Source organism: Fonsecaea monophora (assembly GCF_001642475.1).
Source record: "Fonsecaea monophora strain CBS 269.37 chromosome Unknown Scaff13, whole genome shotgun sequence".
Classification (NCBI taxonomy): Eukaryota; Fungi; Ascomycota; class Eurotiomycetes; order Chaetothyriales; family Herpotrichiellaceae; genus Fonsecaea; species Fonsecaea monophora.
Window position 1 is genome coordinate 203,331 of NW_019173944.1, and position 21,173 is coordinate 224,503.

A 21,173-nucleotide genomic window follows, 5' to 3' on the forward strand; every position below is an offset into this window, starting at 1 on the left:
TGGCGAAAAGAAAACGAGAGATCGGAATCACCTGTCACCCTATTTAGGCGAAGTCAATATGTGGCCTATACGTCCTGCACAGGGCGTCGTTCTCGTTTTTCTCGCCACTGTCTCCTGTCTCGCTCAGGTCCTGCCTGCCCGCTACCTCCTGGTAACTGCTTCAACCATCACTTGAAGTTCCGAGTCTTTCTTGATCTTCTTGTCCATCTTGCAGACAACCGCATCTCGTGTGTGAGTAGCTAGTAGGGGTCATAAAACTTTGATCAGGGACATTCTCGTCGCAGTGGTCGACGGTCGAGTTGGAGGAGTTGTGGCCAGAGAGAAGATTGAATCGGTGGGAGGTAGATTCTGCCTCGTCAAGTGGCTGATGATTCAATAGAGCTGACCATTTCTCAGAGAAACGCTGTTGGCTGGTAAGCGGCCGATTGGGTTGTGCGGGGGAGTCGAGGGTGGTCGACGTGACTGGAGATCCACACGCGGCGCAGGAAAATGTCCCTCTAGGATTCCCCATTGTTTCTGGTCTTTCCCTTCAACTTCAATAATTTTTTGTCCTGTGCGGGCACAGGCTTGTGGGTAAACGATGTTGCATTTATGCCTGTCACATCTTCTCTTTGTAATTTCACACTCGGTACTGTCGCAATTAGCGGCTGTTGAAGCCAGAAACCCAAATGTCGTCTCCGAGTCGTCCACGTGGAATGTGCCCGTCCCACGAGATGATCCGCAAAGGGTCAACGCACAATTCGACATCTATAATACTACATGTAGGACGAGTCAGAAGCTCTTGGCGATGAACGAATACCGCTAACGCGTTCAGTATTGCCGTTGAGGTTTGAGCCTCTTCCTCTCGGTTCTATCAAGCCCGTGGGATGGCTAGGTCAACAGATGGATCTCATGGCCAATGGTCTCCCGGGCCATTTGCATGAGTTTTATCGCCCGGTCAAAGATGCTCCTTGGCTTGGAGGCGACCATGAGTATTCATGTATGCGCGAAATCAACCGCACTTCCTCCTCAGCTCAACTGATCGCTTTCTAGGGTTGAATGAAGCATGGCCCTACTCCTATAATGCGCTTGTTCCATTGGCGTGGACAACCGACAATGCGCGGCTGAAACACCATGTCCTCCGGGTCACGGATTGGGTCATTGAGCACCAGCACGCAGACGGCTGGCTGGGCCCGGAGGAAGACCTGCCGCGTCGAAATTTCTGGGCGAGATATCCCCTCTTCTTGGGCTTCATGCAGCTCGTCGACGCAGAGCCCGAACTGGGTCAGACCATGATACTGCCGGCAATGCACCGCTTCGTCCGGCTCATGTATTCCATGCTGCAGGACCACCACCAGGGCTACGTTTGGAAACCGGGTGATCTGTTCGACGAACAATGGGGTCGCTCTCGTGCGGCAGACATGGTGCTGGCCCTGCAGTGGCTTTACGAGAAATACCCCATGGGCAACGAAAAGGCGATCCATTACTGCATGGTTCAAATGTACGAGATGGCCTATGACTGGTCATATTGGTTCCACGAAGATCATTTCTTGAAAGGCGATCTGGATACCTACCCGGAAGATGTCACCAAGAGTCTGTTCCCCTATATCCACGGTGTCAACGCTGGTCAAGGGCTGAAATGGGGGGGTGTGATGAGACGACTCGTCCAAGATGACGCCCTTGTCAACACCACCAGGAACGGGGTCAACTGGACTTTTCGCTACCACGGGACTCCATCTGGTGCCATCATTGGGGATGAGCGTGAGGCGGGGCTGAGCCCGACCCGAGGTACTGAGCTTTGCAGCGTGGTGGAATCAATTTTCTCTTTGAGCTATTTGTATCAGGCGATGGGAGACCGCGATTTCGCAGACAAGTCAGAGTTGGCTGCTTACAATGCCTTGCCTGTCATGTTGATGCCCCACTGGTGGGCTCATCAATACGTCGCACAAACCAACCAACCCGTCAGTCATCAACTTGACAACCCTCCCTTTTGGAATGTTGGTCCCTTGGGCCAGACTTTTGGAACGGAACCAAACTTCCCGTGCTGCACTGTCAACATGCAGGGATATTCGAAGTTTGTTCCAGCCATGTTTGTGAAGGACGGTGAAGACGGGTTGGTCCATGCTCTGCTAGGCCCGGCTCATGTTCGCACCACGCTGAAGAGGCGGCATGAGGTACGGATTCGGTGCGATACAAACTACCCGTTCAGCAACTACCTTTCCTATGAGATCAAGGCGACAAAGGCTTTTCGGTTTTCCTTCAGGGTCCCTTCTTGGGCTATGCTAGATGCAAGCATTGTGATGGTCGACCGGGGAAAACGGCACCCCCTCGCACCGAACAATGGCACAGGCCTGCATACGATGGTTGTATCAGCGGGAAGGACCCGTATCGAGGTTTCGTTCAGCGCAGAGCTTCGAGTCAAATCTAGAGCCAACGACACCGTTTCCGTCTATTACGGTGCTCTGCTCTATGCGCTGCCAATCGCTGGAGACTACACTGCCTCACGTCCGGCCAATTACCCCGGAATGGAGGCTCCGCCTGAGGCAAATGACTGGTCGATCCTCCCAAGAGATTATTGGAACCTGGCCATAGACGCCACGACTCTGAAATTCTATGAATATCCCAATCGATACGATGCTTGGCTTCCACATCCGATCTGGCACGAGGAGCGGCCGCCTGTCAGCATCTCGGCCTTAGCCTGCCAGATCGAGTGGGAGCTTCAGGACGGGTATGCCCCAAATCCGCCATTGGCTGGTCAGCGGAATTGCACCGGAAGGGCCTTTCCGGTCGAACTGCGCCCGTACGGCAGTGCGAAGTTGCACATGGCCGAACTGCCCGTCGTGAACTTACGGCCAGGTAGTCCAGATTTGTGGCAGCCAGGTCTAGATATTTGAAATTTATAAAATCCCATGTCCGTGATGGTTCCCGCGCTAAAAATGGTGTAACTTCCGCGCCCAGCCGCTTTAGGCTCTATTGTTCCAGAAGCACGGTACCAATATAGCCATCTAGGTACGATAGACATGGCGCCGTTCCCTCGAACGAGAAACCAGGCAGGTTGCGGACTTTGTACTCTTCCAAAACAAAAATCATTAGCCTGTATATGGTGTGCAGCGAAGCAGAAGAGGCGTCTTATTTCCCTCTCTTGTTCCTGCACCCATGCAGCCTTGCCTGCGGCATTAGAGTTTAGGAGTGTCGGTGTCGCAGGAACCGAGGACCCGATGGTGTTCTGACACTGACGGTATGTACGCGTAGAGGCGCACACAAAAGGGCAGGGGGAGCGCAGTGGAGTGTGTTACAGCTTGTCACGTAGAGCAGTAGATGGGACTGTTGGGGCGATGAGAAAGTCAACGCAGCTGGCGGCTCCAGGTCACCAAGTGGCCCGTAGCGCAGACGTACGTCAAGAGAGTGACAAGGCGACGGGCAACAAAACTTGCTGTGAAAGTTTGTTTCCATCACCCGACCAGCTCTTCGGCGCTTCAACGCAGCTTCTGGCTGGCGGCAACGAGCTTTCGTGTCGCTTGTTTCATCCAGAGTCCCCAAGCATTACCGCGATTCGCGCTGGAGACCACTCGGAGGTTGTCAAGGTTGTCCACCCCTCCTAATTTTGGTGTTTCCCATAAGCGCCCAGTTTTTGCCGAGTGTCAAGCCTCGCTCCTCGCAGTCCAATCGTCGAAGACAATCGACCCAAGCAACGAGTGATGATCAATGGCAGCGAAATGGCACGCGGCTCCTGCATCCCAGGCTCGCCCTCGCCGGCGCCGAGTGAGGCAATGCTAAGATCCTTCAAGGTGACCGACAGTCTTCTCCCTTTATCTCTATCCTCATCCTCGTCGTCCTTAGCTTTCTGCGTTTCCATGTGTAATCTGCGATACAGCGGTCGATTGCTTAAACAGAGAAACAGTAAGGCCGCCCCTCCCACGTCATTGCTGACTGCGGTACGCTTTCAAACGAGCCCAACGGTGGTGTGCTGCAAAAACACGGGCAGCGGGCTGCCCGACCTCCCGTCGAGATGAAAACCTACGAGTATCCTCGAGTCCGTCCTCCCACTTCTCTGCAGCCACCTCAGCAACCGGCCGACAATCGGTTTTCGTGGATGACCACGTCCGCAGACGAGGAGAATCGTGTAGGAGCAAAGAGACAGACAATCATTTCAACACAACCGCCTTCACAGGGCGTTGCACAACAAGAACCGCCGCAAGGACAGATTCCGATACCGAGCATGGAACCACAGGTTTACAGAGATGATGGGGTTCCGCATCATCTGCACAATCCGGCGGTTGCACAACAGCAATACGTGCAGGCTGTTCAGCAACCTGGCGCTTACACCTCACAGCCATATCCTGCCCACGTACCTCTACATCAACCACCTCAAACGCAGAATTTACAGTATTCCATACCCTCTCTACCACAACCTCCCGAACCTGCGAAACAATCAACCATTCCTGAAAACGAACCCACGGGGCACATTGTGCCAGATACGAATCCTTTGACACCCACGAATCGTAAACCCAACCGTGCCAGCACCAACATGGCCATCGTTCCTCCTGCGGCCGATGCCGCTCACTTCTCAGCCCACGTATTTACTCCGAGTCCACAGTCCATAAAAGGCGGCTCGTGGCAGCATAGTTTTTGCTCTTGTGCCGAACCTTCAACCTGCCTCACCGGGCTGTTCTGCCCGTGCATTGTATATGGAAAGACCCAATATCGGCTGGGATTGAGAGACGAAAGGAAAGATCCGACGAACATGCTGGGTTATACGGCGCTCAACGGGTCTTGCATTGCTTTCGGTCTTCTCTGTGGCGTCAATGGGATACTGGCTGCAATCCAGCACACGCGGGTGCGGAAGACCTACACCATGAGCAACGAGGCCGGGAACGTTGCTGGGGACTGTGTCAAGGGCATTTGCTGCTGTTGCTGTGTCGTCGCTCAAGATGAGAAGGAGGTCAAATTTCGAGAAGAGCAGGTGAGGAAACCAACGGGGTCTGGGGCCAGGACAGAAGGATATGTACCTCCTACAACCATGACCTTCAACCCCCCACCACAGGCGAAGTGAGGAAGACTGGTGGATTGTTTCGAACACCCTCCAAACACGTTCAAAGCGAGATCTTTACCTGAGTCAAGTTACTGCTAGGAACGGGCGTGTGAGTCTGCAAAACCTGGGAGCTGTTGGAGCTGGTGCTATGGCAGGGGCGTCTCACTCCTCGACGATCACCTTCTTTTTCTTCGTCCCTCTCCCCCACGAAGGAGAATGTCTTAGCTAGACTTGTACAAACACAGCAGCGATTGCTTCATTGAGTATGGTGTTTGGGGGTTCCGTTGTTACTAAGTCTCGGTCAGAAAAGGTTTCAGATCAACGACCGCCACTAGGGTGAAGACTGTGCATTCCTTGAGAGGGCCCGTCCATGGGGAATAGGACTGTCCTCTTCTCAAGGGAGTTGAATCAAGCGAGGCTCTGGTAGTGGGCGAATACGTTGTCATGCTCTGAAACTCTCCTGCGAAGCCTCCCAATTGCTTAGGTCTTTTGCATGTAGTTCAGGCGATTCAATCATCTCTTCGCAAGCATCAGGCCCAAAAGGCTCAAACTTGAAACACGCAGTCGGCACCGCATCTGTGGTCGCAGTCATTCAGGCGAGCTGACCCATTCCTTCCGAGCTGTACCAGTCGCTCTCTGACCTGCTCTTACATCTCCTGCGCACTGCAGACGTGTTGTATACCACATAGTCTTTCTGTTTCCCTCTCTTGATCTTCTTGACAATGGCGCTCACTCCGAGTGATACCTCCTCTTCATGGCTCCCGCTTTCGTTCAAGGCCCATATGGTCTTTGCGCACGTCCGACTCACAAGGCTCTCAAGGTCCACACGTGCAGAAAGCGATGGATAGGACGGTGGCTCAGTGCCCAGTCAGTCTGGGGACGTCATTCACAAGTTAACCGGTCGCCGTCATAGGTTCGCGAGGCGATGCCCACGGCGTGTCAGACTTAGTGCACCGTACGTTGTTGTTGTTGTGATGGCACGGCGAGCGGCCCCATTGTTGACGCCGCCTGTTTCAGTAACAGGGTATTGGGCACGCGGAGTGGAACGTCACTATCGAGATGCAGTTTGTATGTCACAACGAGGAACGGATAGACAGTAGGAAGCACCGTCGCTGTTGAGTCTGTTGACTCTGGCGTTTTACTATTTCTCAGTGAAACAAGGGCACGTACTCCACACAGACGTCATCCCGCCTTAGGCTCTTGGCCTCTTGGCCTCACCAAACTTATTCCAACCTCAGCCATCGATGTCCATGGCATCTCCCTCATCCTCTTCCTCTTCCTCGTCCTCGTCCTCGTCCTCGTCCTCGTCCTCGTCCTCGTCCTCGTCCTCGTCCTCCTCGTCTTCCTCGGCTTCCTCCTCCTCGTACTCCTCGTACTCCCAATCCTCCATCTCCTCCTCCTCCTCCTCCTCGTCGTCGTCGTCCCCATCTTGGACCTCGAAGTAGTTGGCTTCGGTGTCCGTCTCCCCCTTGAACCAGGGGTGAGACCCCGGGTCGAACTCCTTCCCCTTAGGGGCATATCGCTCCCTTCGGACCCGGGGGGTCATCGCTGGCAACCACATGCCACGTTCCTCCTGCTTCTTCTCGATGAGGTCCCACTCCTCAAAGAGGTACTCCACCCTCTTATATGGCCGTTTGGTGGCCGGGATCCTCTCCTTTTCCGCCTCCTCCAGGCATTCCTTCTCAAGCTCCTCCTCGGTCGGGTCGTCAATCCGCCCGAGGTACTCCGCGAGACCAGCGGCCACGTAATCAACCGTGACATGGATTTCCACCTTGACACTAGCGCCACTGTTTTGTCCAGACTCAATATTGCGATCGAACCACCTAGAGTATGTCCCTGGTTGATTCCACTGTGCTTCCACCCACAAATTCGACCCCTTCCCAACTGTCTTTCCAAGGAATACCGTTGGCAATGTGTCTTTCATGTATGTCCCATGGAGCATGTTCCAAGCGCGGTAATTCACCCTCTTGAGTTTCAGGTCATATGTTTCAAGGAGATTTTTCATTGACCTGCATCTGAAAGCCGGAAGGAAGATGGGGTCTGTAACAAGGTCCATGTTCCGGACAAGTCTGACCTCTAACTTCGTCATTTCCACGGCTGATTTCTTTATCGGAGTTTCTGGAGTATTAGACATCTCGACATCTTGTGTGTGTATGGCTTTTGTATTGCATTGTCCCACAATAGGTAGGTCAAAAGTTGTTCCGGACATTTTGACTTGGGGTGAGGTGTGGAGATGAGGTTGAGTCTTGACTGAGGGCGAGGTGCGATGATGAGGTTGAGTGAACTCAAGGCCGGAATTCTAGCCGAAGTTTTCGGAAGCTGAATCGCAAACTGCAACTCAAAGCTGGCTGGAGTTTTGAGGGATCGAGAGTTGAATTGGAGGTTGAAATTTAATGCTAACCGGAGTTTCTGATGATTGAAAACTGAATCGCAGGCTAGAATTCAGCGCTGACTGGAAATTTTGATGGTTGAGAGCTGAATCGCAGGATAGGATTCAACGCTGACTGGAAGTTTTATGACTGAGAGCTGAATCGCAGGCTGGATCAGAGATGAAAGTCCGATTTGAGCATGCAAGAACCAGGAAACCTGAGTCGCGCACTGCTTGTACGGGGACGTTGAACTCTCACTCGAGCTTTGAAGAACTGATGAAAGTGGCGAGGGTAAAGAACACAAAGGTCAGGAGAAGGTTCAAAATGATCGGTTGATGAAATCTGATGAATGAAACGATGAGAAAAAATTGGTTGAGGTGCTGTCTGAGCGTGGGTTCACGGGTGAGGTGAAAACGTCTATCTTTTCGTTGTCCCTATATTCGCCAAGGTGTTACTAACGACAGTGAACTCTCAGGCACACCTACCGCATGCAGACCGCACACAGAAAACACAGAAGATTCAATCGGAGCAAAAAGTCAAGGCGAACTATCCCAGTCTCGAACTGGATCACCATTCAAAAACTACAAGATATACTCTACCAAGAAGGAGGACACGCTTCAAACTTCCAAAAAAGAATGACCAAACCACTAGGTCCAATATACAACATGAAGGCCGTGAGTACGTATGAGAATGGAGTAACGGCCAAGGGCCTGTTGTTACTAGCGTACCCACAGCCTATAGAGACTCAAAGTTATTGTTGTATTCAAGAGAGGGCAGAAGAGGGCAGAAGAGGCGAGGGCACACGGGGGGGGCAGGAGAGAGGGTAGAAGAGGCAGAGAAGAAAGGGGAGAAGCGGAGGTGAAAGTGCGCATACGACATGGACGAGGTCGAGGCCAGGGAGGGAGAGAGAGTGTGTGTGTGGAAGATAGGCAATAATGCCTCTTCAAAAGTTTACTGGATTTGTGCGAGTCCAATTAATATGTATTTAATTTGGGCTGTTGGACTTGGGACCCACTTGTGGTGGTGAATATCACGGATCCTGTGTCTCTGTGTGTGGCATGTGAATACCGTGAGTATCCAGCCAAGAGGAGGGTTTGGGAGTACTTCACCAGCATTCACTTTCACTGCCTCGGCTACAGTTCCCTGCGCGGCACGCACACTACAACGCGATGAGCACATCGAGACATCTACTGGCTTCCCTGGACTCGGTACGTCTTGCGGGACGACGACGAGCCTTTCTACCTCTTCCCTACAGAGAATACAGTCGCCGTGCTGGAAACAAAACAACCATGGAAGTCGAGTCTGGAAACGAGGAGGGATTTTCTATCGACCGGTCATTCCTGATGCAGTCGACTTTGATGGCAGCGAAGACGTTCTGGCTTCCTTCCTCTTTCTTTCTATGAGAGAGAGATCAATCGAGTCTGGGGTCGGAAGAAGACAAGCATCATTCACGAAACCAAGAATGCTTCAAGAGTTCCTCGGCCGTCGGTCTCTGTGATGGCTCATACCTCAGAATACTTCGAATGAGCGACGTGATCATACCTGCCTCCTCGTCGTCGATATCCTTTGGCCTATACTCCTTGAATCGCAACTCCAAAGGGTCGTCGACATACGGCTCGTCTTGACCATCGGCAATTGGACCCAGCCTTTCCCGCCCCGGGCCGAAATATTTTCCCGCTCGCGTCCACGTTTTTTGAAGCCAGACATCCGGAAGCGGCTCTAGGATGTCGTTCATCTGGAGTATATGCTCATCGTCGGTGGACTCTCGGTCGTCTTCGAAATACACCACAACAGAAAATAACGAAACTCCGGTCAGTAGTTCAAAGATCAGGCAGCCGAAACTCCAGATGTCGATACTTGAACCGATCTTTCCACCCAGAATCAGTTCGGGAGATCTAAGAGCAAGGGGTGTAACGGTTGTACTGGGAGGTGCTCGAGACCAGAACGCTTGAACTCCAAGAAAAATTTAGCTTCGATCAATAAATTTCAGATGATCAGAGAAAGGGAAGTTCTTACCCGCGCCAAAATCTGAAATCTTAACTTGCAGTTCTTGCCCAAGTTTGGCGTATTGGACAAGCGACTGACCCAGAAATAGGTATCGAGGAGCCCATTCATCCTCTAGCCCATCAATTCGTTGTACGGCCTCAGGTGCTGGGTTCCTTCCGTGGCCCGACACATCTTGTTGTAAAACCTCTTCGCTCAATTGATCAATATTTGAAATGGCAACGAGGAGATTCCCCGGCTGCAAATCAGCATGGACAATGCCATTAGCGTGCAAAACCTTAAGCCCCCGCAACACATGTCGCAGAATCCGTTTGGCCATGGGCGTTGGGTAGCTGATGTTCACTTTCCACTCTTCCAAAGGTGTGAGTTCTTCAGCCAAAGAGGCGACAGACGGGCCCATGGGCTCTGAAACTAGGCATAGATGCGTGCCATTGGGTCCCGAGTGATGGAACGTATCCAGAGTTGTCAGGATGTACTGGGCCAGCGGGTCTTCCAAGCGGCATTCGCTGATTCTGTCTAGTATCGAGAGCTCAGTGGCGGCGTTGAGCGATGACTTGGCATCCATGACCTTGAAAGCCACATAGCGTGAGTTCCTAGAAGTAATGTTAGAGATGAGGGTTTCCTCTTCTTAGCTCAAATGATTGTCACCAACACTGTATCTCTTGCCAGCCACACAGTTGAAAATGAACCGTAGCCTAGTTTCCGGATGACTCGGTACTGTCCATTTTTGAAGGCGTCGCCTAAGTTGACTGGATGGAACCCACCAGGTCGATACATCTCGACTCATTCACTTGGGTATCCAGTGTCTTGAAAGCGCCATTCGCTTTCGTCTTTGGGTAAGGTTGTTGAAGGGATAGGTGGCATTGGAGCTATTGTTGCTATCGTCTGCGTACAAAAGACAGCTTGAAACGCAAAAGACGTAGTTGGGGAGACCGCCCGGTGAGAAGACAGTTTAGAATAGCTTATCTGGACGTAACTATACCAAAAACATTTATTCGAAACACCTGTTGACATTGAAAAAAGCTCCTTTGTAGAACTGCTGCGCCCCACTCCCCGGCGCGCGTTTTGGGGCCGGTCTTTCGTCTTTGCCCAGGTCCACAGGAAAAGACGAATCAAAGAGGAACCACTGTGCAGTTTCGCGAAGCTTTACCCTCGACTCGACACCCGCAAGCTGGATATTCATGTACTGTTCGCTGACATCATCTTGGTGCATAACGCCGACGTCTCGCCAGGGCAGCTATCTATACTCAATCACAATGCTAGCGTCGTACGGCCGCTTGAAAACAGGAGTCGTCACAATGTCCTTGTCGTAGATCGCCTTCAACAGGCTGTCCTGCGCTTCTTCCTTGGTCTGGCCCCGACGCACCTTGAGTCCTACCCGATACTTGCGCAACAGTCCAACCAGCACAGCAACGAATTCAACTTGACTGAACTTTTTGCCCGGGCAGATGCGAGGACCTGCCAGCCAGGGGGCAAACAGGGCTCCCTGAGGAGGGTCGGCGAGCACTTCTTTCCCCTCGGCGTTCCTTGTGATCCATCGCGACGGCTTCCACTCCATACTATCGGGTCCCCAGTACCGAGGGTCCGTGTGGACGGCGTAGATGTTGGGGGTCACATATGTCTTTGGCGGGACGACAATCTTTTTGTCGCCGACCTGCAGGACTTGAGTGTCGAGGGAATACCGTGCATCATCGGGCAACGGTCCGTGAATTCGCAGCGTCTCGTACTAACATCCCCGGTCAACATCACTCGACACGTCCGCGGAAACGGTTGGGTTTACTCACCATGGTGGCCAGACACCTCACGAGCAAAGGAAATGCCTCGTCATAGTTGTCCGTCTTTGCGACGACTCTATCCACTTCCTCCCTGAGCCATTCCTGCACGTCCTGGTACCGTGCCAATGACGGAATGGTGAATGTCAGGGCACCGGCGGTGGTCTCGTACCCTCCCAAGTTCAACACGAAGAAGTTGCCGTACAGCTCCTCGTCACTGAGGAAGAACCCTTTCTGGCCGGCAACCTTTTCTCGCTTGGCGGCTTCGTTGGCGCGCACGAGCGAACTGACAATGTCGGCCTTTGCGTCGGACTGCGCGTTGAACCGGGCAATCGACTCGCGAATGTACTCTCTGAACTCGTGGAGGTTCAGGTGGACGTTTTGGATGCTCTGGGGCAGTAAGAAGCTGGGCAATTTGACGTGGCGAAAGATCCAGACGAGGAAGATGTTGCGGAAGATGAACGACAGAGACTCGGCGTACGAGACCCGGTGCTGGCCCTGGACAATGTGCTTCAAGCCACCGGCGAAGTCGTAGCTTTGGCCTAGGCCCACGGCCGACAGCACATGGAGGGCCGCGAGGGCGACATCAGTTTCGACGTTTTTGAGAGTCAGCCCGCCGTTGGTGGTGTCCTGTCTGCGCTTCATCTCTTCGCACATCTGCCCGGACTGGCGCATCGCTTCGGTCCACACGAGCCGGTGGTTGGATTCCTTGAAGACGGCGGCGGCAATCTTGCGATGGCGCTGCCAGTCCTCGCCGTTGATGCTGACCACGTTGGGCCCGAAGAGATTGAAAATGTCGTACTGCTCCGGCGGCTTGATCCAGATCTTCCACCGCGACATGATCTCTTGCACCGCGGTGGGGTCGTTCACGTACAGTTCATTATGGCCGGACCTGACCACGGCAAAGGCATCGCCTAGCTTCTGGTGAGGGTGGTAGTACGCGCTCACGGACCAGCTGATGTAGCTGAAGTCCAACCATCCGCCGAACGGGAGGTTTCTGATCCAGGCGAAGCGCCGCCAGAAGATGAGCCACAGCGGATCTTGCCACGAGACGGGCGTCACAATCAGGGAGACGCCGAGCTTCCTCGCCTCGATGTAGTGGACAATCAGCTTCAGGATTCTAATCAGCACCAGGCTGATCAAGACTACTCCGATGGCCGAAAGCCAGGTCCCGGCCGCTGCTGTTGAGAAGGTCATCTTGGGCAATCAAGTGATGGGACAACACGTACCGAGTACACGGTGGAGGACACAGTGGGATCAACCATGCAAGGGAGCCGTGAGATTCTTAAGGGCTTTTTTGCCCCTCGTGATGTTGGCAGACAAACCCCCTCTCCCAGAAGAGGCGCAGATCCGGGACAGTCACCCCAGTGGACCCATAGTGTTTTCCAGCCGTACCCAGCTTCAAAGGCTCTGGTGGAGTAGCAAACCCAATCTTGTGTTGCAAACTCGGCAAGAGAGAAGTCAATTCCCTCTGTGCTGTGTGGAATAAGAAATTATGCTCGAAAGGCTCGGGGAGGGACAACATGTTGCATACCAGACAGTGACCATCTCTTAGCAGCCGGGGTCCGGGGAACATTGTGGGGGAATCCATTCAATTCAACGAAGCCGACTGGGTCATATACCGAGTATTCATTGCCCCTCACGGGTTGGAAATGGACCCGCAGAAATTCCACTTGCAGTTAAGTTTTCGTCATTCCGATCTCTTTGGGGAAAGTCCTAAACTAAACGGGTTCGGGACCCCACTAGACAGACAGTCAGGTATGCTTCCCGTGTTTCTTAGAGTCGAGTCAATCACAAATTTCTAGTGCATGCTCTAGGCTTTCTATTCTCCCATGTCTCCTCTGCCGGGACAAAGGTGGATTTGGCGCACAACTTCAACAGTAATCCACGGACTGGTCATGTTCCCAAGTTACGGTTGGCATTATCCATCTGCCAGCAGGTCAGCTCAGGCAAGGGAATAAATACAGTCTGTCGCCCAATGACACCGTGAAACTCTCCCTGGCGCACTCGATTCTGAACAGTGACAGTCCCCAACGTACTCTTTAGACGATCATAAGCAGAATACCAACCACCACTAGTACACAGACATCATGGACGGATCATTGAAAGGCAAGGTCATTGCCGTGACAGGCGGCGCGTCTGGCATTGGCCTTGCTGTTGCGGAGAAACTGCTCAAAGTGGGCGCGAATGTCGCCATCGCCGATCTGGCCAAAGACGCTCCCAGCAGTCTCAGTGCGGCAACGACATCTGGTTCTGAGTATAGCTATACTGTGGTGGACGTGTCTTCGAGAGATGCCGTCCACAAATGGGTCCAGGACACGGTGGCGCGTTTTGGCCATCTAGACGGCATGGTTCCGAATGCCGGCATCGCCCACCAATCCAACACGTACGACGACGAGTCTCTGCAGCGAACGCTGGCGGTGAATGTCGTCGGGGTGTGGAATTGCGCCACCGAGGCATACTACCAGTTTCGCGAGCAGGACTCCAAGGGCTCCATCGTCAGCACCACCAGTGCCAACGCCATCAGGCCCGGCGCATTCACGGCAGCGTACAATGCCTCCAAAGCCGCCGTTGTCAGCCTCACCAGGACGTGGGCGATCGAATGGGCCGAACAGGGGATTCGCGTGAATGCAGTCGCGCCCGGTAAGATAATCTCCTCCGCTCCATTCACGCTGTGTGCTCATGTTCCCACCTTTTCCCTTGATTTTTCAGAGATGGCGCTTTGTTTGAATCCACTTTACTGACGGCTTCTTGCTTGCCTTCTGGCTTTTTTCGGGGGAGGGAACAGGAATCGTAAAGACAGGCATGCAGCAAACTCTGATGCAGTCCGCCGACGGCGGCGACGAGGTCCCAGCCGCCATTATCGCGTTTGTCAAGGAGAAAACCCCCATGAAGCGGATAGGCCAGCCGGAGGAGCTGGCGGAAATGTATGTGTTTTTGTTGTCGGACGCGGCCTCGTTCATCACGGGCGCGACCATGAGCGTCGACGGTGGGCTTACGGCATAGGTGGGCGATGTAGTTTGGGATACATACATGACTGCATGTCCTCAAGGGCGTGATGAACAGGAGACTACTAAAATGGCAAGATTTCTGCTGCACTTGGTGAAAAGCAGTGCCTCTGTCGGGTGTAACACCGATTCAATTATCATGGAACGGAACAAAATCTGTTTGTTCAATTATGACCATCGACCAGACAAAGCCTGGGACAAGATTTTCGGTTTCTTTGCGGCGCCTATCGTCCTCGTCTCATACCATGTCAAGGCAATGGCGATGGCGATGGCGATGTCCCGACTTCCCTGGACAAAATCCTCCCTAAACTTGAGTTTGATAGCGCCGACCATGATGTGGTCACTCGTCGCATTTCTTCTCCGCACGGGATGGATATGTATACTAATATGCAGGTAATCAAAGCTACTTACTTACTGTGGTACCCTGAGATCCCGAACCGATATAGCCTAGTCAGTTGAACTTGCGCAGAGCGTCATGGCCCTGTGGTCTTTTCTCCCGCCGCGCTCTTTTTGCCGATCCATATCTGAGAATACCCGTCATTGGTCCCAAAGTCAGATCTGTCAGTTGTGCACGGGGATGGAATTGTGAAAAGTTACACAGAAACGAAAAAAAATCCAAACAAAAGCTGCGGTGGTTCGAGAATTTGCAGTCCAAACAAACAATGCAACGACAATAGTAACAATAACCACAACCACAACCACAACCACACCGCTTCAAGCCAGAATGTCATCGTCGTCTACAAGATGCGCCCTCGTCACAGGTGGAGGTGAGCTTCTCTGTACCTTTCTCCTCCCCCCCTTGATACCTACACGCAGCATGCACGCATGCTTGGTGGTACTTTGTGATAACACGGGCGCGAAACCCGGCCACGCGACCAGCTTCGGGGATGGGATTGAGCGTTGTGCAAGACCTGGTCAGTCAAGGCTGGAACGTCGAGATTGTCGACCTGGACGTCAAAATGGGCCGTGACGCCGAGGCGCAGCTGGGCCAGAAAGTCCACTTTACCCGCGCCAATGTCGTCGATTATGAGCAGCAAGCGAGCGCGTTTGCCCAGGCCTGGAAGAGATGGGGGCGGATTGACCTAGGTATGATGCCCTATACTATGCTATCCTATGCTCCTGGCCATGATCCCGTGGGAGGAGGGGTTACTCGCTGGTCTTGGAGGTCCATACTGAATTTGATTGTGATCACAGTCTTTGCAAATGCGGTATGAAATGCAGTCCAGCCGGTCTCATCAAGTAGCGACGAGTAGGATTGACTGCAGTACACAGGGTATTCTGGATCGCACCGACTTCAGCGCCCCAGCTCCAGAGGACGACTCAACTGGTGCTCCCCCCAAGCCGGACGTCTTGACTGTCGACGTGTGCTTGTACGGCGCCATCTGGTCGTCGTATCTCGCCCTGCACTTCTTTCGCAAGAGCCCAGACCGCACCGGCAGGCTCGTCATCACGTCGAGCCAGGGCGGCATCTATCCGACGCCGCTGGCGCCGCTGTACGGTTGTGCTAAGACGGGGGTACGTCTTTGTGCCTAACACCTTGCTATCTTCCCACCTGCTCGTCTGGCTCAGCTAGTGAAGGCTCAAACATGACTGACAGACCCGCTCCATGAAATCAGATCGTCGGGTTGGTCCGCTCCCTCGGCCTGCGTATAAAAACCCTCGGCGACCCCATCACAGTCAACTGCATCTGCCCGGGCCTGGTCCCCACGCCACTGGCCAACACGGCCCTCCTGGCCGCCATCCCCGAGGCCATGCAGACGCCGACCTCGACCATCATCGAGGCCGTCAACCTCTTCATCAATGACGCCTCCCTGTCCGGCCAGGTCGCCGAGTGTAGCGGTACCGACGTCATTCTGCGCGAGGGCCTGCCCTACGCCAACGCCGCGGCCGAGTACATGGGCGAGGGCAAGTCGGCGGACCGGATTGATTTTGCGGCTGCAGTGGCGGATATCAGGGACAAGGCGAGGCAGTATGACCAGAAGTTGAGTATGGTGGGGTAGATTCTCGAGGCGTGGGACGTGGACGATCGATCCACTTCCTATTGAGAAGGAGGAGAGTGCGGTAAGGGAGAGAGAAACAAAAGGGGAGAGAGAGAAAAGAAGAGAGCTATTGAGACACACAGCGTACTGGAAGATCGTCTGAACATAGCGTAGTCCCCTCTGCTGACTGCGAATATACCACTTGACTTGGATGTGGCCCATGCTGAACTCAGGAGTGCCATACAGCCCTCTAGCTGACGATCCGCTCCGTTGCTAGTACCATAGCATAGTCTCTACTCAGTCTACAGCACAAGCCTGGGAGAATATCACGCCTTGCCCACCTACAGACTGTTACCAAACTGGTATACTCATTCTCCTCGCCTTCTAAAAGATCGCCAGAGCGTGCGGATAGGATCCCACTCCACCTAGAAGGGAAAATCATTGTCAGCCAGGCCCCTTTGCGGGAAAAAGGCAAAAAAAGAAAAAAAAATGTTCCAAAGGCAAGAAGGGAATATCAATACCTGGCACGTTTGGCGGCGAACTCGTGAAGAAAAACTCATACCGCCCCAGCCTCTTACACGTCTCGGACAGCTTTTCCAGGTCAAACAGCTCCCCGAGCCCGAGACCCCACAGCGGGATCAGGATCAGATGGAGGTTGAGCGACGAGGGCTGCGGCAACGCCTCGAAGCCGGGGTTGTCCCCCGCCACGATGCTGAAGTAGTTGTCGTGCAGGAAGTCGAGCATTTCCTCCGTCTGCTCGACGCCCGGGGTGCCCAGCTCGTGTCCGGGGATCTTGGCCAGCTCCTCGCGTCCCCGGCTGTCGAGGCTGTTGTATTTCCAGATGAAGCCGGTGCGGAGGATCAGGATGTCGCCGTAGCGGAACTCGACGCCCTGAGCTCGCGCGCAGGCGCGGATGGATTGCACGGAGATGGGATGCGATTGGTGTGGATCGTAGCTGCGGCCGGTGAATTCGAAGTAGTCGATGAGGACGCCGCGACCGACTGGGAAGTGGAATTAGCTCGCTTCTCGATATCGTGGGTCGAGAGTCACTCACCAATACCCTTGTCGGCCCAGGTTTGCAGTCCAAGTCGAGTGCTGGTTTCGATATCATGCTGGGTTGTCTGACATGGTCTAAGCGATGGTGTCCCCGCGCGCAGCTCATTGGGACGTTTACATTGTTGTAGTACAACCTCTTTTCTCCCTCGGTCAAGCTCACCTGTATCAATCAATCAATTCTCACGTCCTAGTGCCAGCAGACAAATGGCCATGGGGCTTTACTTACATGACGCAGCCCGTCCCACTGTGGGCAGATGATGACGGTAGCATGTTAACAAACAACCTCCCCCCCTTTTTCCTTGGTGGCCGGAACAAGAACATACCTGTGAGGATGTCTGTGTGTTGAAATGCATGACATCGTCGTTGGCGAAGCCCAGTTTGCCCTTGATCTCGTGGTGGAATGGTTCTCGGCCAAACAGCGTCGGACTGGGGAGGGTCATCGGCCAGCTTGCAAGCGTGTTAGTCGTCATGTTATCAGTAGTGTATATTGTCGTGGCGAGATCAATCGTACTTCAAGCTCACAACCTCGCCCGTCTTGATGAGGTCTGCAGCTGCCGCAGTGCGCCGTGGCGTCAGCATATTCAGCCGGCCGAGCTGAGAAGTTAAGTGGTGCGTGTAAGTAAGTATCTCGAACCAAGTTCACATGTTTTGTGTGATGTGATATGATATGACCAAGGCCAAACAATGTTTCCTGCCGCTCACCTCATCGTCTTTGCCCCAGAACCAGAGCGCACCGGCCGGAGCGCCAGGGATGGACGGCAGCTCCGAGCGCTTGGGAAGGTTATCGGAGTTTGGGTCGAGGGTGAGCATTTCGTTGTGCCTATTCTGTTGATGTACGGTACTCGAGGGCGAAACAAATACCAATTTTTGAACAATGTGGTAGAGAAAATGTAATGAGCATGTGGTCAATGTGCATGGTTCATTTGAGGAAGATCCTTGCACGGGTACCAGGGTATCCACCCGGTCGACACGCTTAAACCCCATGGGCTCGGGAAGTCCACACCAACAACGAGCTTCATGACAAGGGTCGGCTGTGGTTTTTGTGGATTCTCTACGGCCCGTATCTCTCGGTACAGATACGAGTGGTTAAATCTAGGGTTCGATGTGGTCCACCTGGTGGGGAGGAGGGGTATTGCACAAGTCGCGAGAAGGCATGTCCGAGGAGACCCACTGGTTGACTGAGTCCCAAATGGGGGACCCATTGCCGTTGCTATTACTGTTTCACTTGCACAGTGACACTCGGCGACATAACCAGCCATGAGACAAGTATGAGAACACCGACATCATTCGTGTTACTGCCAGAGATGTATATTGAGATAGGTTATAATGCAATGCAGACGGCCTAGACGAGACCAGACAGGACTAGTAAACCCCAGTTACATTGTGCCCTCCGTCCTGTCGCGTCGCTTATACCGAACCGGAAGAGCTGGCTTGAAAATCGCCTGCCAGCTCCGAATGTCGGCCCAGAACCTGGCATGGTCAAAGTCCGGGGCTAGCTCGAGGTCGAACTCGCGCATCAGCTTGACGGCGATGAGGCGCAGTTCCTGCATGGCCAGCGCGCGGCCGATGCACAGGTAGCTCCCGATGCCGAAGGGGATGTACGCCATGGGCACGTGGTTCCACTCTTTGTCCCGTTCCGAGTCGATCCAGCGCTCAGGCACAAAGTCGAGAGGGTTGGTGAAATGTTTGGCGTGGCGCTGTGCGGCCCAGGCGTTGACTGAGACCTGTCATGTGAGATCGGAGTGTCAGTGTTAGTGCGAGAGGGAGAGGGTGTCAGAATTGGGTGCAGAAGTCTCTTTCTCATGGCAACTTACCAGTGTCCCCGCGGGAATGAAATGGCCGTCAATCTCAGTGTCTCGGATCAGGCGGCGTTGCATTCCATTCGGAGCGGGAGGGACCAGACGTAGGGCTTCTTGAATGGCTCCGTGAAGATATGGACATGTCTCGATGCCTGCAAGGTCCACATTAGTATACGGACGTTATACAAGCCCTCGAAGAGTATTACCCAGCATCCCAGCCTCCAAGGGAGATTTCCCGTCCCAAGCTTGATCTATCTCGTCGCGGAGTCTCTTATAGACCTTCCGGTCCCGCAGAACGAAGTAGAAGAGAAACCTACGACCGAGTCAGCAAGATACACCACCTCCGCTACACCACACGACGCTTACGCCATCGTTGTGGATGTCGTGTCGCTGCCAGCGATGAAGAGCACCGGCGAGTCCGCCCGTAGGTGGGCCTCTGCATTCTTCCTACAGAGCCACGAGTGAGCTTGTGCACCCATTCTGAAAGACTGTGCCAGACTTACGCATGTTTGGTGTAAGAATCTATCAGATGCGAGAAGATGTCGTGAGGCTCGGTGCCCTGCAGCCTTCTCTCGTCGTACTGCTTGGAGCCCAGCTCGCGGAATTTAATAGACTGCTGCTTCACCTCTTCCGATATGGGAAAGTAGTAGGCCAGAGGCGAGATCCATGGTATATTGGAGACGACGAAGAAGATCTTGAGGCCGCTTCGGATGAAACCCGAGTAATCTCTGTTTCCCTCTGCATCGTGGTCAGCGCGAAGCATCTTATCAGAGGAAGCAAGAGAAGAACGTACCGCCCGTGATCAGACCAAAGTCCTTTGCAAATGCCAGTTCACCCATCACGTCAAAAGCATAGTAGTCACACCAGTCGACAAAGTTAACGGTTTGGCCTGCGACCATCAGCTTTTGATTCATCCATCGAGACTGGGCTACGGACCCTCGAACTTGTGGAGTTCGCCAATCAACCGGTCGAGAAGGCGATTGAACATGGGAGAAAAGGACTTGAGGCTTTTCTGATTGAATGCCGAGTCCCAGAGCCGCCGCCGCTGCTTGTGCTCCTCGAAATCAACCAATGCATTGATGGGGACCCCTTCGCCTTCTGTGTAGACGCTGGTTTCAAAATATGCCCCCTTGTTGACCTTTCCCACCAAATGTTTCACGGCAGAGGCCGAGCGGAAGGAAAGTTCATTAGGACCAATTCTGACCACATCACCGTACTGTTTGCAGTGTTAGCCAAGTCACACAATATGGGAGCAAAGTCGGTTGAGAGATACCTTGTCGTGGATTTCCTGCATGTGATCGTGAAATTTACCTGGCAATGCGTAATAGACTCCCTCCAGCTTGGTCAACTTGGCCGCCCATGGGCCTGGAAACTTTCGAAGAGGGTGCAAGAGCAGTCGGTAGATGGAAATGCTCAGTCTGCATGCGAACTAAGTCAATATGGCTCATGAAGAGGCACGTAAGCACCAACCCAAGGGTGAACAGATGCACCGTGGCGAAGAGAAGTGTAGATGCTATGATCGACAGTGGATCGAAAGCTGTCTGAGAAAAGGCCGTCCATCCTAGTGCGGCGGCGACAAGCAGCAGAAACTGTCGTAGAAAGGAGCTACCCAGATCAGCCCATCTCCTCCTTACGAGGAATGTGGTGTGTGTCACGGCTTACAAGATGTCCGGCTCGCGCCTCTTGTAGATGGCATGGCAGAGCTGGAAATAGATCATCAGCCTAGCTGTTCGGCATCCTCAAATTCATGGCTTTAGCTCACCAGGCCTGTCGTCACCGCCGAGAGGAGTATGCTATTCGAAACAGCCCACATGTTTTGCTGGCGTATCATCTCTCCAAGGGCCACTGTTGTAGCGTTGTCTTATTTCAAGAGAATCATCCAAAGCGAAGAGCGATATTGCAATAATTTCAGAGTAAACAGTCGAGTCTCGACAATGTGTTTTCCCCCTGGTAGATAGTATTTGTGTCTTTGGAGCGCCATCCCGCAGGTATTCGGGAGAGACTGCATCGAGGAGTGCAACCGAACATCCGATTCGAAGGGGCAGGAATACCTTTTGTGGGGGGACACAACGCCACCACAAAGCCCGCAGAGGGTGTCAAGCGGCTCGGCAGCATGGACGGAACAAGAGGGTGTGTTATACATTTCCATAAGATGGAATTATATCGGTATACGTC

General features: G+C 53.4%; 9 protein-coding genes across 9 annotated transcripts; 4 read left to right on the forward strand and 5 right to left on the reverse strand.

Annotated features, from left to right (window-relative positions):
* Positions 1–891: 891 nt before the first annotated feature.
* AYO21_02845 (hypothetical protein) lies at positions 892–2,873 on the forward strand (the record flags this gene model as incomplete). The annotated part of the gene is made up of 2 exons (XM_022652821.1): positions 892–979; positions 1,033–2,873. The coding sequence occupies 2 exons, from the start codon at positions 892–894 to the stop codon at positions 2,871–2,873; spliced, it is 1,929 nt and encodes a 642-aa protein (XP_022514846.1).
* A 1,115-nt stretch (positions 2,874–3,988) lies between these two features.
* Positions 3,989–5,032, forward strand: AYO21_02846 (hypothetical protein; the record flags this gene model as incomplete). The annotated part of the gene is made up of 1 exon (XM_022652822.1): positions 3,989–5,032. One exon carries the CDS (start codon positions 3,989–3,991, stop codon positions 5,030–5,032), a length of 1,044 nt encoding a protein of 347 aa, XP_022514847.1.
* Positions 5,033–6,245: 1,213 nt separating this feature from the next.
* Positions 6,246–7,145, reverse strand: AYO21_02847 (hypothetical protein; the record flags this gene model as incomplete). The annotated part of the gene is made up of 1 exon (XM_022652823.1): positions 6,246–7,145. One exon carries the CDS (start codon positions 7,143–7,145, stop codon positions 6,246–6,248), a length of 900 nt encoding a protein of 299 aa, XP_022514848.1.
* Positions 7,146–8,824: 1,679 nt separating this feature from the next.
* Positions 8,825–10,161, reverse strand: AYO21_02848 (hypothetical protein; the record flags this gene model as incomplete). Its single annotated transcript, XM_022652824.1, has 3 exons — positions 8,825–9,333; positions 9,397–9,977; positions 10,037–10,161. The coding sequence occupies 3 exons, from the start codon at positions 10,159–10,161 to the stop codon at positions 8,825–8,827; spliced, it is 1,215 nt and encodes a 404-aa protein (XP_022514849.1).
* A 214-nt stretch (positions 10,162–10,375) lies between these two features.
* Positions 10,376–12,353, reverse strand: AYO21_02849 (hypothetical protein; the record flags this gene model as incomplete). The annotated part of the gene is made up of 3 exons (XM_022652825.1): positions 10,376–10,577; positions 10,632–11,110; positions 11,169–12,353. 3 exons carry the CDS (start codon positions 12,351–12,353, stop codon positions 10,376–10,378), a joined length of 1,866 nt encoding a protein of 621 aa, XP_022514850.1.
* Positions 12,354–13,246: 893 nt separating this feature from the next.
* On the forward strand, positions 13,247–14,162 carry AYO21_02850 (hypothetical protein; the record flags this gene model as incomplete). The annotated part of the gene is made up of 2 exons (XM_022652826.1): positions 13,247–13,799; positions 13,960–14,162. The coding sequence occupies 2 exons, from the start codon at positions 13,247–13,249 to the stop codon at positions 14,160–14,162; spliced, it is 756 nt and encodes a 251-aa protein (XP_022514851.1).
* Positions 14,163–14,888: 726 nt separating this feature from the next.
* On the forward strand, positions 14,889–16,164 carry AYO21_02851 (hypothetical protein; the record flags this gene model as incomplete). Its single annotated transcript, XM_022652827.1, has 4 exons — positions 14,889–14,931; positions 14,981–15,372; positions 15,437–15,679; positions 15,781–16,164. The coding sequence occupies 4 exons, from the start codon at positions 14,889–14,891 to the stop codon at positions 16,162–16,164; spliced, it is 1,062 nt and encodes a 353-aa protein (XP_022514852.1).
* A 363-nt stretch (positions 16,165–16,527) lies between these two features.
* AYO21_02852 (hypothetical protein) lies at positions 16,528–18,009 on the reverse strand (the record flags this gene model as incomplete). Its single annotated transcript, XM_022652828.1, has 8 exons — positions 16,528–16,568; positions 16,665–17,144; positions 17,198–17,264; positions 17,318–17,359; positions 17,426–17,443; positions 17,523–17,646; positions 17,711–17,793; positions 17,902–18,009. The coding sequence occupies 8 exons, from the start codon at positions 18,007–18,009 to the stop codon at positions 16,528–16,530; spliced, it is 963 nt and encodes a 320-aa protein (XP_022514853.1).
* Positions 18,010–18,575: 566 nt separating this feature from the next.
* AYO21_02853 (hypothetical protein) lies at positions 18,576–20,811 on the reverse strand (the record flags this gene model as incomplete). The annotated part of the gene is made up of 11 exons (XM_022652829.1): positions 18,576–18,923; positions 19,014–19,150; positions 19,205–19,311; positions 19,365–19,445; positions 19,502–19,736; positions 19,792–19,887; positions 19,935–20,214; positions 20,272–20,416; positions 20,469–20,603; positions 20,661–20,701; positions 20,761–20,811. The coding sequence occupies 11 exons, from the start codon at positions 20,809–20,811 to the stop codon at positions 18,576–18,578; spliced, it is 1,656 nt and encodes a 551-aa protein (XP_022514854.1).
* Between the last annotated feature and the right edge of the window lie 362 nt (positions 20,812–21,173).